The sequence below is a fragment of the Salvelinus sp. IW2-2015 genome, linkage group LG22, assembly GCF_002910315.2.
Source record: "Salvelinus sp. IW2-2015 linkage group LG22, ASM291031v2, whole genome shotgun sequence".
NCBI classification, from domain to species: Eukaryota; Metazoa; Chordata; class Actinopteri; order Salmoniformes; family Salmonidae; genus Salvelinus; species Salvelinus sp. IW2-2015.
Genome location: NC_036862.1, coordinates 12,497,685 through 12,511,495, shown reverse-complemented (window position 1 = coordinate 12,511,495; position 13,811 = coordinate 12,497,685). Strand labels below are relative to the sequence as shown.

Sequence of the window (13,811 nt, the reverse complement as noted above, 5' to 3'; positions counted from 1 at the left end):
CATGACTGAACCCACCGCCAACCGGTCATGCTGGAGGATGTTGCAGGCAGCGAACGTTCTCCACGGCGTCTACCAGACTCTGTCACGTCTGTCACATGTCTCATGTGCTCAGTGTGAACCTGCTTTCATCTGTTGAAGAGCACAGGGCACCAGTGGCGAATTTGCCAATCTTGGTTTCTCGGCAAATGCCAAACGGTCGCTGCACGGTGCCTGGGCTGGTAAGCACAACCCCCACTGTGGATTCGGCCCTCATAGCCACCCTCATTGAGTGTGTTTCTGACCGTATTGAGCAGACACATGCACATTTGTGGGCCTGCTGGAGGTCATTTTGGCAGGGCTCTGGCAGGTGCATCTCCTTGCACAAAGGCGGAGGTAGCGTCCTGCTGCTGGGTTATTGCCCTCCTACGGCCTCCTCCACATCTCCTGAATGTACTGGCCTGTCTCCTGGTAGCGCCTCCATGCTCTGGACACTACGCGTGACAGACACAGGCAAACCTTTTTGCCACAGCTCGCATTGTATGTGCCACCTGGCATGAACTGCACTACCTGAGCCACTGTGTGGTTGTAGACTCCGTCTCATGCTACCACTAGAGTGAAAGCACCGCCAGGTTTAAAAGTGACGCAAACATCACCAGGAAGCATAGGAACTGAGAAAGTGGTCTGTGGTCACCACCTGCAGAACCATTCCTTTTTTGGGGTGTCTACTAATTGCCTATAATTTCCACCTTTTGTCTATTCCATTGCACCAACAGCATGTGAAATTTATTGTCAAGTCAGTGTTGCTTCCTAAGTGGGACAGTTTGATTTCACAGAGCGGTGTGATTGACTTGGAGTTACATTGTGTTGTTTAAGTGGTCCCTTTATTTTTTGAGCAGTGGTATATATATACATACAGTTGAAGTCAGAAGTTTACATACACCTTAGCCAAATACATTTTAAACTCAGTTTTTTCACAATTCCTGACATTTAATCCAAGTAGACAACTTCCCGTCTATGTCAGTTAGGATCACCACTTTATTTTAAGAATGTGAAATGTCAGAATAATAGTAGAGAATTATTTATTTCAAGCTTTTATTTCGTTCCATCACATTCCCAGTGTCAGTAAGTTTACATACACTCAATTAGTATTTTTTAGCATTGCCTTTAAATTTTTAATTGGTAAAATGTTTCGGTAGGCATTCCACAAGCTTTTCCCACAATAAGTAAGGTGAATGTTTGGCCCATTCCTCGTGACAGAGCTGGTTAACTTGAGTTAGGCTTGTAGGCCTCCTTGCTCACACACGCTTTTTCATTTTCCTGCCCACAAATTTTCTATAGGATTGAGGTCAGAGCTTTGTGATGGCCACTCCAATACCTTGACTTTGTTGTCCTTAAGCCATTTTGCCACAACTTTGGAAGTATGCTTGGGGTCATTGTCCATTTGGAAGATCCATTTGCAACAAAGCTTTAACTTCCTGGCTGATGTCTTGAGATGTTTCTTCAATATATCCACATAATTTTCCTGCCTCATGATGCTGTCTATTTTGTGAAGTGCGCCAGTCCCTCCTGCAGCAAAGCACCCCCACAACATGATGCTGCCACCCCTGTGCTTCCCGGTTGGGATGGTGTTCTTCAGGTTGCAAGCCTCCCGCTTTTTCATCCAAACATAACGATAGCCATTATGGCCAAACAGTTCTATTTTTGTTTCATCAGACCAGAGGGCATTTCTCCAAAAAGTATGATCTTTGTCCCCATGTGCAGCTGCAAACCGCAGTCTGGCTTTTTTATGGTGGTTTCGGCCTTTCAGGTTATGTCGATATAGGACTCGTTTTACTGTGGATATAGATACTTTTGTACCTGTTTCCTCCAGCATCTTCACAAGGTCCTTTGCTGTTGTTCTGGGATTGATTTGCACTTTTTGCACCAAAGTACATTCATCACTAGGAGACAGAACGCGTCTCCTTCCTGAGCGGTATGACGGCTGCATGGTCCCATGGTGTTTATACGTGCATACTATTGTTTGAACAGATGAACGTGGTACCTTCAGGCATTTGGAAATTGCTCCCAAGGATGAACCAGACTTATGGAGGTCTACAATTGTTTTTCTGAATTCTTGGCTGATTTCTTTTGATTTTCCCATGATGTCAAGCAAAGAAGCACTGTTTTTGAAGGTAGGCCTTGAAATACATCCACAGGTTCACCTCCAATTGACTCAAATGATGTCAATTAGCCTATCAGAAGCTTCTAAAGCCATGACATCATTTTCTGGATTTTTCTAAGCTGTTTAAAGGCATAGTCAACTTAGTGTATGTAAACTTCTGACCCACTGGAATTGTGATACAGTGAAATAATCTGTCTGTAAACAATTGTTGGAAAAATTACTTGTGTCATGCACAAAGTAGATCTCCTAACGGACTTGCCAAAACTATAGTTTATGTAAACTTCCGACTTCAACTGTATGTATATATGTGTTCTTTTTTTACCTCCATTTATTTGAGTAAATACTTAATTTTTTTTCTTCTTAAATCTGCATTGTTGGTTAATGGCTTGCAAGTAAGTATTTCACTGTAAGGTCTACCTACACATGTTGTATTCAGCGCATGTGACAAATACGATTTTTATTTGATTTTCATGCTGATTTTAAGTCAAAACTGTAACTCGGCCACTCGGGAACATTCACTGTCTTCTTGGTAAGCAACTCCAGTGTAGATTTGTCCTTGTGTTTAAAGTTATTGTCCTGCTGAAAGGTGAATTCATCTACCTGTGTCTGGTTGAAAGCAGACTGAACCAGGATTTCCTCTGATTTTGCCTGTGCTTAGCTCCATTCTGTTATTTTTTTTTATCCTGAAAAACTCCACAGTCCTTAATGATTACAAGCATATCCATAACATGGTGCAGCCACCACTACGCTTGTAAATAGGGAGTGGTACTCCGTAATGTGTTATATTGAATTTGCCCCAAACATTACACTTTATATTCAGGACAAAAAATGTATTGCTTTGCCACATTTTTTGCAGTATTACTTTTTTTGGTAAGATTATTACATATTTTTTTGCAATACAAAGCATACACATACAAACAACAACATACAGCACACAAACATCCACAACATAACCCCTGCCCAGAACCACCTGCTCACACCACCATCTCCAGCGCCAGTATCACTCTCTGCCACATGACCTTAAACTGCACCATTTTGTTTCTGTCTGTAGCCCATGCACCTTCAACATTTAGATAATAAAGCATTTGACCTTTCCATTGTGTTAATGATGGAGAATTTGTTGATTTCCATTTTTTTAAGTACACGTTTTTTCAAGATGATTGACGAGAAGTATTGTCCAACCCATWGGGTACCTCACTGCACCCTCATATGCCATGTCTTGAAATATGCAGAAAGACGGATTAGAAGTACATTTACATTGTAATACTTCTGACAGCCAATTTTGTAACTCCTCCCATAATTGTATGATTTTATAGCATTCCAAGAAGCTATGGGTTATCAGTGTTGCCATGTTCTCGGTTGTCAGTGTTGCCATGTTCTCGGTTTTCCAGACAAATTGGGCTACATTGAAAACGATGTGTTGGGTTTTTGGGCTACATCTAAATTGCACCATTGCCACCAATGTATTTCTCTTAGAAATATATATATTTCACGGTGACCTGCTGCTGCAGACTATCAGGCTGTGAGTGAGTGAGTGAGTGGTGGAGAGGAGGGCCGGAGCGGTGTGTGTGTGTGTGTGTGTGCGTTGAGAGAGTGCTGCAGCTGAGTCACGTAGACAGAGCAGCAAGCGCACACGTCGTGACAACTTTTTTACCAGTTGCCGGTAGGCTATTTGGATTGGTCATAATGGAGACACCCTTTTTCCATAAAACATATTAACGCGGTAGAACTTATGTAACGGCTACAAAGCATTGAAAACGATTTTATGCGCACAAGCTCTTTTAGATCAGTTCGCTCACTGTTAYTTTGTTAGTTGTCATTGTTAGTTTTGACTCTGCCGTTGTGCTGTATAATTTGTGAATTTTGTCTCTTGTCTAAATCATTTCAATTCTGTCATGGAAATACATTTATTTCATATTACCAATTCATTTACGGTTTCTATGTCTTTAGTTTTCCATGTAYCCCAATTTATCTGTGAATTCTGAAAAGCTATCCAAATATTGTTCCATAGGGTTGTTTTAGTTTTTTTAGGGACTGATATTMGTTCTTGTAGAATTCGTTACATTTTGTTCCATATTGTTATGTTTTTAACTATGAAGTTGTTCTTAGCTTTGTCCTTAAAATTAGACACTTAAAAATATTCTGAGGATGAGCATGCTCKTCTTCAATATGTACCCATTGTTCTTCTTTAGTYTATTTAACTATATGTTGCAAGTAAAATCCCTGGGTGGCAAGTTGATACAATTCCAAGTCTGGAAGGTTAAAACCACCCTCAGACTCAGGAACATGTAAAACTTGTGTTTTTATTCTATGACATTTATTTGTCCATATAAAGTCTTTTTTACTGAGTGTACTTTTTTAAAGAATGTCTTCGGTGGGGTAATTGGTAGTGCCTTGTTGCAAACAGGATGAATGTTTTGGAATATTTTTGTTCAGTACAMGGTTCCTTCTTTTCACACTGTCAGTTAGGTTCGTATTGTGGAGTAACTACAATGTTGATCCATCCTCAGTTTCCTCCTATCACAGCCATTAAACTCAAACAGTTTTGAAGTCTCCATTGACCTCATGGTGAAATCCCTGAGCGGTTTCCTCTCCGGCAACTAAGTTGATATACCATCCAAAGTGTAATTAATTAACTTCACCATGCTCAAAGGGATATTCAATGTCTGAAGAAAAAAAAACAATTTTACCCATCTACCCTTCTTTACAAGGCATTGGAAAACCTCCCTGGTCTTTGTGGTTGAATTTGTGTTTGAAATTCACTGCACYAATGAGGGACCTTACCGATAATTGTATGTGTGGGGTACAGAGATGAGGTAGTCATTCAAAAATCATGTTAACACTAGTATTGCACACACAGTGAGTTCATGCAACTTGTTAAGTGACTTGTAAAGAAAATGTTTACTCCTGAACTTATTTAGGCTTGTCATAACAAAGGGGTTGAATACTTATCAACTCTATTCATTTCAGCCTTTCATTTTTAATTAATTTAGAAAAATATAATTCCACTTTGATGTTATGGGCTATTTAGTTCAATTTAAATTCAGGCTGTAACACGACAAAATGTGGAAAAAGTCAAGGGGGGTGTGAATACTTTCTGAAGGCACTGTAGCGCTTAAGGAATTGAGTTTTGCACCCCTGGATTATATACATTGACTTGGTATTTTAGTGGCGTTATGTAAATTATCCCCCGCCCTAAGGTCACTGACATCTGAGGCATTGTCTCTCTATGCCTGGTTAGCTGCCGGTTTCAGCTTGGTTGTAGGAGCGTGCCCTKTTTGGGACTTTGACGAGCGCTAAGCTATTTATAAAACCCATGTATTATGTATTATATGATGAACCTATTAGGCTAATTCTTAGGATCCTGGCTTTTGCGGATGGTGTGAGTTGGGTAGGAATCTTGGCTTTCTATGTCCCAGTCTTGGTGTCCAAGTGGTTCTTTATCTAAGCCAAAGGAAGTAACTGATTGTTCATATCTGACCATCTGTCTGAGTTCCAAATTGCACCCTTTTACCAAGACAGTGCACTACCTTTGACTAGAGTCCTTTGAGCCCTGAACAAAATGAGTGGAGTAAATAGGGACTTTGTCCATGATCAGTGCTCTGACTTTGACCTCCTGTTGTTGAGTRGAGTATGGTCACTCGTTGATGAATAATTTAGCTCAAATGGTTTTGTTTTGTTTGAAATGGTCCAATGAATATCTTGTCCTACCCCCACTCCATTGGCTTTCTTTCTCTGTTCAGGTGGCCATCAAAATAGTGGACAAGACCCAGCTGGACGATGAAAACCTGAAGAAGATCTTCAGGGAGGTGCAGATCATGAAGATGCTGAGGCACCCCCACATCATTCGTCTCTACCAGGTCAGTAGATCCACAGCTCCGGGGTGGAGTGTGCAGATCTAGGCTCAGCATCCCCTCACCCTCCCCCAACCACAACCTTTACCATTTGTATGGAGAAAGCAAATCTGACCCAAGATCAGTGTCTATCACCGGATCCACACCGCTGATGCCTTGTGTTTAGTAATGTTGACTGCAGCGGTTTTATTGTCAATGCAAATGTCTGTCTGTCTCTGTCATCAGGTGATGGAGAATGAGAAGATGATCTACCTAGTAACAGAGTATGCCAGTGGCGGGGAGATTTTCGGTAAGTTTCTGTCTCTTTTGTAGTGAGCTAGTGTCTTTTTTGTATGCTCACTAGTCACATTTGACCTCTCGACCTGCGTCCAATTGTATGGCTTTGCTACCTATGTCAATGGCTCTGACTAGTGACTATCTGTTTCTCTGTGATCCTGGGTTTGACGTTGTCATTGTTTCAATGTTGATTTGTGAAGTGGTGGAGCTCAAGAAATGCAAAGCAAACCTCCTGTGAAAGGAAAATGAACTGAATTTGAACTTTGACCTCTGACGTGTCTGTGTTCAGACCACCTGGTGGCGCACGGCAGGATGGCGGAGAAGGACGCGCGGCGGAAGTTCAAGCAGATTGTGGCGGCCGTCCACTTCTGTCACTGCCGTAACATCGTCCACCGAGACCTGAAGGCCGAAAACCTGCTCCTGGACCACAACCTCAACATCAAGATTGCAGGTATAGTACAGTGTGTTTGTGCGAGTGTGTGTAGTTTTTCCACTGGATTTTTACAAGTGACCAGGTTGATTTTCCCTGACTTTTTCCCCCCATTTTCTGTACTTCCCTGCTCCTCCTCTGTCTGTATTAGACTTTGGCTTCAGTAACCTGTTCTCCCGAGGCCAGCTGCTAAAGACCTGGTGTGGGAGTCCTCCCTATGCTGCCCCAGAGCTCTTCGAAGGGAAGGAGTATGACGGACCCAAAGTGGATATCTGGGTCAGTGACCTAGTCTTATCAATCCTAGTTTCTATAAGAAACAACCACCGCTATTCCTCATAGCCTATAGTGGACCATGGCTACGTCCCAGCTCTCCACCCTTTTCTCAACGTGTGCATTTGTCTTGCATACTTCCCGGCATGGATTTAACAACGGTGGACATCCCCTCCAGCCAATACTTACACCCCAATCCAGTGCTTTCAAGTCAATGACAGGGGAGTGTGCATGTGCCCACTTTTGAGAAAGGGTGGAGAATCTCACCTATGAGGATTACTTCTCATCCTTCTTTTCCCCCCTGTCTTTCACTCTCCCTCTCTCTCTCCCTCTCTCTCTCTCTCTCTCTCTCTCTCTCTGTAGAGTTTGGGTGTGGTGCTGTATGTTCTGGTGTGCGGTGCCTTGCCGTTTGACGGCAGCACCCTCCAGAACCTGAGGGCCCGGGTGCTGAGTGGGAAGTTCCGCATCCCCTTCTTCATGTCCACAGGTGAGACCTGATGCCAGCACTAATACCTTGCAAGTTGAAACAATGGCGTTTTCTACGGGGTCTAACTGGCTGCTTTGAAGTGTGTCACTAGCATCAGTGTTGCTTTGACCTTGTGTTCTGACAGACTGTGAGTACCTGATCCGACACATGCTGGTGCTGGAGCCCAGTAGACGCCTCTCCATGGAGCAGATCTGTAAGAACAAGTGGATGAAGCAGGGAGACCCCGACCCAGAGTTTGAGAGGGTGAGTTCCCAAACTCTGGTTCCATCGAGCTGCTTTTGGATGATCTGGCAAGACTGCTCTGAACCATTGTCTTTGATTTCAATGGACTCAATGAAGAATGGACCCAACGTTTTAATGGATTTTCTGTCTCTGTCTCTCTCAGTTGATAGTGGAATGTGAGCAGGTGAAGTCTGAGCGGGAGACAGAGCTCATTAACGAGCAGGTGCTGATGGCCATGTCTGAGATGGGACTGGACCGCGAGCGCACGCTCCAGGTGGGACCAACACACACACACACACACACACACATACACACACATTAGACACATTGTTACAGTAGACAAACGCTGTAGTGCATATGAAATGCCATTGGCTTATGTCTGTCTTGGCTGACCGGCTCTCTTGTTTCACCCTGTCTCTCCAGTCTCTGCACACTGATGCGTACGATCACTACAGCGCCATCTACAGCCTGCTCTCTGACCGCCTGAAGAAACACAAGACCCTGCGCATGTCCCCGCCCACGCCCCGCCCCATTGTCTACCCTCTCAACGCTGTACAGGTAACCTTTGCCCCTCAGATCTACAGATTCTAAGGAATCTGATTGGTTACTAAGATTATATGAAACAGATACCATATCATGGTTAAATTATGTTTCTTTTTTGGGGGGGGGGTTAGAAATATGTAGTGTGTGGAGCAAACTGGCCTAATATATAGTTTACTTAATAAAAATACAAAATAAATAAATGGTAATTTCCCTTCTCCACTTTGCATCGGCTCACTCTCGCGCCTTGCTCCAGTATCCTCTGCCAGTCACTACTTTACCTCAGATGCCAACGTACGTCAGTGAATGATGAAGCCTTCAAGAGAGGAATTGCAATGTCTCGTTGCAGCCAAGGACCCATCACTGACATTATATAGCGATGTTTTAACTAAGTTGGATTGTTGTCTTTGACYACGAACGAACTGAGTAGACGGCTTGAAGAAACAAAATGCTGCGGTTTAATTAAATACTAACCCGGAGAGTGGGACAAGCGGCATAGCTGCTCTACTACCAACAGCGTTACCAGTCAAGCCCAATTGTTTATATATTTAACTAAAACCGTGCCGTCTGAGGTGAAGAGTAGGATTGCCGATAGYGTGGCAGATATGTGCGCAAAAGACATCCGGCCATTTAATCTGGTTTGGGGCAAGGGTTTCAAAATCGTGGCCCAAAGTCCAGATCTATGAATTCATCCGACTCTGGMTTAGTAGAAGGGCTGCCTTCATTGCCAAAACCTCGTAATGTGGTTGTTTTTATCAGCTGTGTGTGCAGGCAACTGTCTCGTGAGTGCTGAGCAACAGCCAAAACGTAGCGGTTGCTATGGCTACTCACACGCAGAGCGGCGGGGGGACAGACAAGCAGCTAACGGAGGAAGTTATTTCTTATTTCTGCYCTTAAAAATGAGGACGGGACTGGAGTGATTTTTATCAGGACGGGACAGGAAAGTTCCGGGGTTATAGAACTGTTGTGGGATCAGAACAGTATAGGAAAAAAATTGACAAGACTGGACAGGAATTAATTTTCACTCCCTTGTCAACCTTTAAAAGACAGAAGCAAACGTGACTACTAAGTACACTGAATTCAGAGCTCACACTTGTTTAACCTATGTGAGAGATTAGTGCCTTTTAGTATTTTAGTGATTAGTACTTTACTGTCACTCCAAGATTTTGAGGGTATTTAAAAATATATATATTTGCAGTCAAAAATGCTTGATGTAGGCCATTCTGACATTTTGCATGGCAATATGCAATGATTTTGTCCAATTTAGAGTGAAAATGCACTGACAATGGGAAAAGTTTTGACGCATGGCTTGATTGAACCATATTATGTGGTGATTGGTTGAAAATGCAAGGCCTCTTTTTGTACTAGTTTTATGCTAAAATACTGTGATGATTTTACTGTTTTACTGTTTTATGTGGAAATAGTGCAGTGATTGGTCAAATTTGCAGGCCCTCATAATATGCGGGCAATTGATGAATAAAAAATTATATAAAAATGGAATCCTGGAGGGACTAACTTTAGTACTTTAGTGGTCCTCTGTAGCTCAGTTGGTAGGGTAGAGCATGACACTTGAAACACCAGGATAGTYGATTCAATTCCTGGGTCCACCCCTATATAAAATGTATGAAAGCATGCAAGTATTCACACCCCTTGACTTTTTCCACATTTTACTGTGTTACAAAGTGGGATTAAAATTGATTTAATTGACATAATTTTTTGTCAACAATTTACACAAAATACTCGGTCAAAGTGGAAGGAAATTATACAATGTGTAAAAAATAAATAAGAAAAACATKAATAATAAAATGCTAYTATATCTTGATTAGATATGTATTCAAAACCCTGAGTTAGAATCACCTTAAGCAGCGATGACAGCTGTGAGTCTTTCTGGGAAAGTCACTAAAAGCTTTCCACACCTGAATAGTGAATATTGCTGAATATTATATATATTTTTTTATTATATATATTTTTTTAATTCTTCAAGCTCTGTCAAATTGGTTGTTGATCATTACTAGACAACCATTTTCAGGTCTTGCCATAACCATTTGCCATAACTCGGCCACATTCACTGTCTTCTTGGTAAAAAACTCCAGTYTAMATTTGGCRTTGTGTTTTAGGTTATTGTSCTGCTGAAAGGGGAATTKATCTCTCAGTGTCTGGTGGAAAGCAGACTGAACCAGTTTGTCCTCTAGGATTTTGCCTGTGCTTAGTTTCATTCGGTTTCTTTTTTATCCTGAAAAACTCCCCAGTCCTTATCGATTACAAGCAAATCCACAATATGAAGCGGCCACCACTATGCCTGAAAATATGTGGAGTGGTACTCACTAATATGTTTGGGACAAATCTAATACAACACTTTGTATTCAGGACAAAAAGTMAATTGCTTTGCCACATTTTTTGCAGTATTACTTTAGTGCCTTGTTGCAAACAGGATACATGTTTTGGAATATTTGTATTCTGTACAGGCTTCCTTCTTTTCACTCTTGTCAATTAGGTTAGTATTGTGGAATAACTACAATGTTGTTGATCCATATTCAGTTTTCTCCTATCACAGCCATTAAACTCAGTTACTGTTTTAAAGTCTTCATTSGCCTCATGGTAAAATCCCTGAGCGGTTTCCTACCTCTCCAACAACTGAGTTGGGAAGGATGTCTGTATCTTTAGTGACTGGGTGTATTGATACACCATTTTAAAGTGTAATTAATAGCTTCACCATGCTCACAGGGATATCCCATGTCTGCCAATAAGTGCCCTTTGCGTATCATTGGAAAACCACCGTGGTCTTTGTGGTTGAATTTGTGTTTGAAATTCACTGCTGGACTGAGGGACCTTACAGATAATTATATATGTGGGGTACAGAGATGAGGTATTCATTCAAAGATAATGTTTAACACTATCATTGCACACAGAGTGAGTCCTTGCAACTTATTATGTGACTTGTTAAGCACATTTTTACTCCTGAACTTATTTAGGCTTGTCATAACAAAGGGGTTGAATACTTATTGACTCAATGCATTTTGTCTTTTCATTTTTTATTAATTTGTACAAATGTCAAATGTCACTTTGACATTATAGGGTCGGCCAGTGGCAAGAAATKTCAATGTAATACATMTTTAATTCAGACTGTAACACAACAAAATTTGGAAAAAGTCAAGGGGTGCAAATACATTCTGAAGGCCCTGTGTGTGGCTTTGGATAAAAGCGTCTGCTAATTGGCATGTTATATATTATAGTAAAAAGGCAAGTTTTGAAGGAAGGATGCCTGTGAGTGACAATCATTTCCATCTGTTTTGTTGAGGTGAACTGAGTGACCCATATCCACTTAGCAGCAGGCCAGAGCAGATTGCGAGCCAATCAGTGCAATCCTTGAGTGACCTCACCTGTGTGTGTCTTTTTGTGTGTGTGTGTGCGTGCGTGCATGCATGTCTTTTTCCTGCAGACGGATCAGCAGGGTAATCCTGTTAGCATGAATGTCCCTCACGTCCAGCTGATCAACCCAGAGAACCAGATCGTTGAGGTTAGTGAGTCTAACCACATCCATTACACAATCCTGCAATGCAGCTGCTCTAGTGACACTGACATGGTGGCCTGTTTGCTATGATTGCTTTAAGCCATTCTGGGTAACAATTAAGTACCTCACTGTGATTGTTTTCAATTAAAATAGCTTAAAGCGATCATAGCTTTTTTAGCAAAGAGAAAATAGCTTTTTTAGCAAAGAGCAATTTCTCAAGCAAGAATTTTGCTTGGACTGTGGTCTGATTGGGGATTGGAAAACTAGCTATTGGCAGAGAGGTTTGGAGCTCTTTTTCTGATTGGTCTTTTAACCAATTTACCAGGCAGGCCAGGACTCTATCCCACCAAAACAATGAAATTTCACTTACACTTYAAGGGCATTATCATAATTTTCACAATTTCACAGTATTATTCCAATCTCATAGTGTGGAAATATATAAAACTGCACTGGGACTTTTTAAGTAGGAATTTGGGAACATTGTATCTAGGCTGCACAGCAATTGTTTTGTAAGATCCTACACTAATATATCCCTGTGATTCATATATATCCAACTCTGAATTACTCAGATACACAGGCATACACATACCACATACACAAATGTAGAAACAAATGCATTTTTACACATACAGATATTGTTTGTCGTTTGCTGTGTAGCCGGACGGAAACATGGCCCTGGACAGTGATGACGCAGAGGAGCCGTCTCCAGAGGCAATGGCTCGATACCTGTCCATGAGGCGTCACACTGTGGGCGTCCCAGACCCCAGGTACTGTATACACCTTGTCTGTCCGTCCGTTTGTCTTTCGTCTCTGTCTTGCCGTCTGTGTGTGTGCTTGCTTGCTTGCTTGCATCTCCTTACTGACTGTGTTCTTCTCTATCAGGACYGAGATGCAGGAGGATCTGCAGAAGCTGCCCCCTGGGTTCCCCCGTGTGGCKCCACAGCCCCCCTTCCCCATGCCCCCCACCATGGGCCACATGCACACACTGATGCCCACCCAGAACCCACACCTGCAGCCCACACAGCAGCTGGAATACAAGGTGAGGGATCMGAAGGGATGTGTGTTTGGTATGACAGAGTATAGTTATAGTCCTGACACCTCTCCCTCTCTCTGTCCCTCCAGGAGCAGTCCCTGCTGCAGCCCCCCACCCTGCAGCTGCTGAATGGRATGGGACCCCTGGGCCGTAGGGCRTCGGACGGCGGGGCCAACATCCAGCTGCACGCCCAGCTACTGAAGAGGCCACGTGGACAGTCCCCTCTGGTCGCCAACCCTGTGAGTCCCTTCCCCTCCCCCCACCCCCCAATGTGTGTTTGTGTTTAAGAGCCAGAACTGGATTCAAATATATGTGTATTTGATTATTTGTTATTTAATACTTATTTTCCATGTATAATGTAAATATAAATAAATAATATAGCCGGAATCAACTATTTACAGTACCAGTCATAAGTTTGGACACACCTACTCATTCCAGGGTTTTTATTTATTTTTGCTATTTTCTGTATTGTAGAATAATAGTGAAGACATCAAAACGATGAAATAACACATATGGAATCATGTAGTAACCAAAAAAGTGTTAAACAATTCAAAATATATGTTATATTTTAGATTCTTCAAAGTAACTACCCTTTGCCTTGATGACAGCTTTGCACACTCTTGGCATTCTCTCATCCAGCCTCAATCTACCTCAATCCTAGAGGTAGTCACCTGGAATGCATTTCAATTAACTGTGTTAATTAATTTGTGGATTTTCTTTCCTTCTTAATGTGTTTGAGCCAATCAGTTGTGTTGTGACAAGGTAGGGGTGGTATATAGAAGAGAGACCTATTTGATAAAAGACCAAGTCCATATTATGGCAAGAACAGCTCAAATAAGCAAAGAGAAACGACAGTCCATCATTACTTTAAGACATGAAGGTCTGTCAATGCGGAACATTTCAAGWACTTTGAAKGTTTCTTCAAGTGCAGTCGCAAAAACCATCAAGCGCTGTGATGAAACTGGCTCTCACCAGGACCGCCACAGAAAAGTAAGACCCAGAGTTACCTKTGCTGCAGTGGATAAGTTCYTCAGAGTTACCAGCCTCA

The 13,811-nt window shown here is 42.2% G+C and overlaps 1 protein-coding gene across 4 annotated transcripts in view; it reads left to right on the top strand.

The window, feature by feature from the left end:
- The window catches only part of LOC111949914 (serine/threonine-protein kinase SIK3 homolog), a 55,834-nt gene that overhangs the window by 15,147 nt on the left and 26,876 nt on the right, over positions 1–13,811 (top strand). For all 4 annotated transcript variants that reach the window (XM_023967257.2, XM_070434032.1, XM_023967255.2 and 1 more), the window contains exons 2-13: positions 5,884–6,000; positions 6,220–6,283; positions 6,560–6,721; positions 6,852–6,976; positions 7,334–7,457; positions 7,582–7,700; positions 7,843–7,953; positions 8,103–8,237; positions 11,659–11,736; positions 12,388–12,497; positions 12,613–12,769; positions 12,853–13,002. In XM_023967257.2, coding sequence (XP_023823025.1) covers positions 5,884–6,000; positions 6,220–6,283; positions 6,560–6,721; positions 6,852–6,976; positions 7,334–7,457; positions 7,582–7,700; positions 7,843–7,953; positions 8,103–8,237; positions 11,659–11,736; positions 12,388–12,497; positions 12,613–12,769; positions 12,853–13,002 — 1,452 coding nt within the window. The remainder of the gene's footprint in view (positions 1–5,883; positions 6,001–6,219; positions 6,284–6,559; positions 6,722–6,851; positions 6,977–7,333; positions 7,458–7,581; positions 7,701–7,842; positions 7,954–8,102; positions 8,238–11,658; positions 11,737–12,387; positions 12,498–12,612; positions 12,770–12,852; positions 13,003–13,811) is intronic.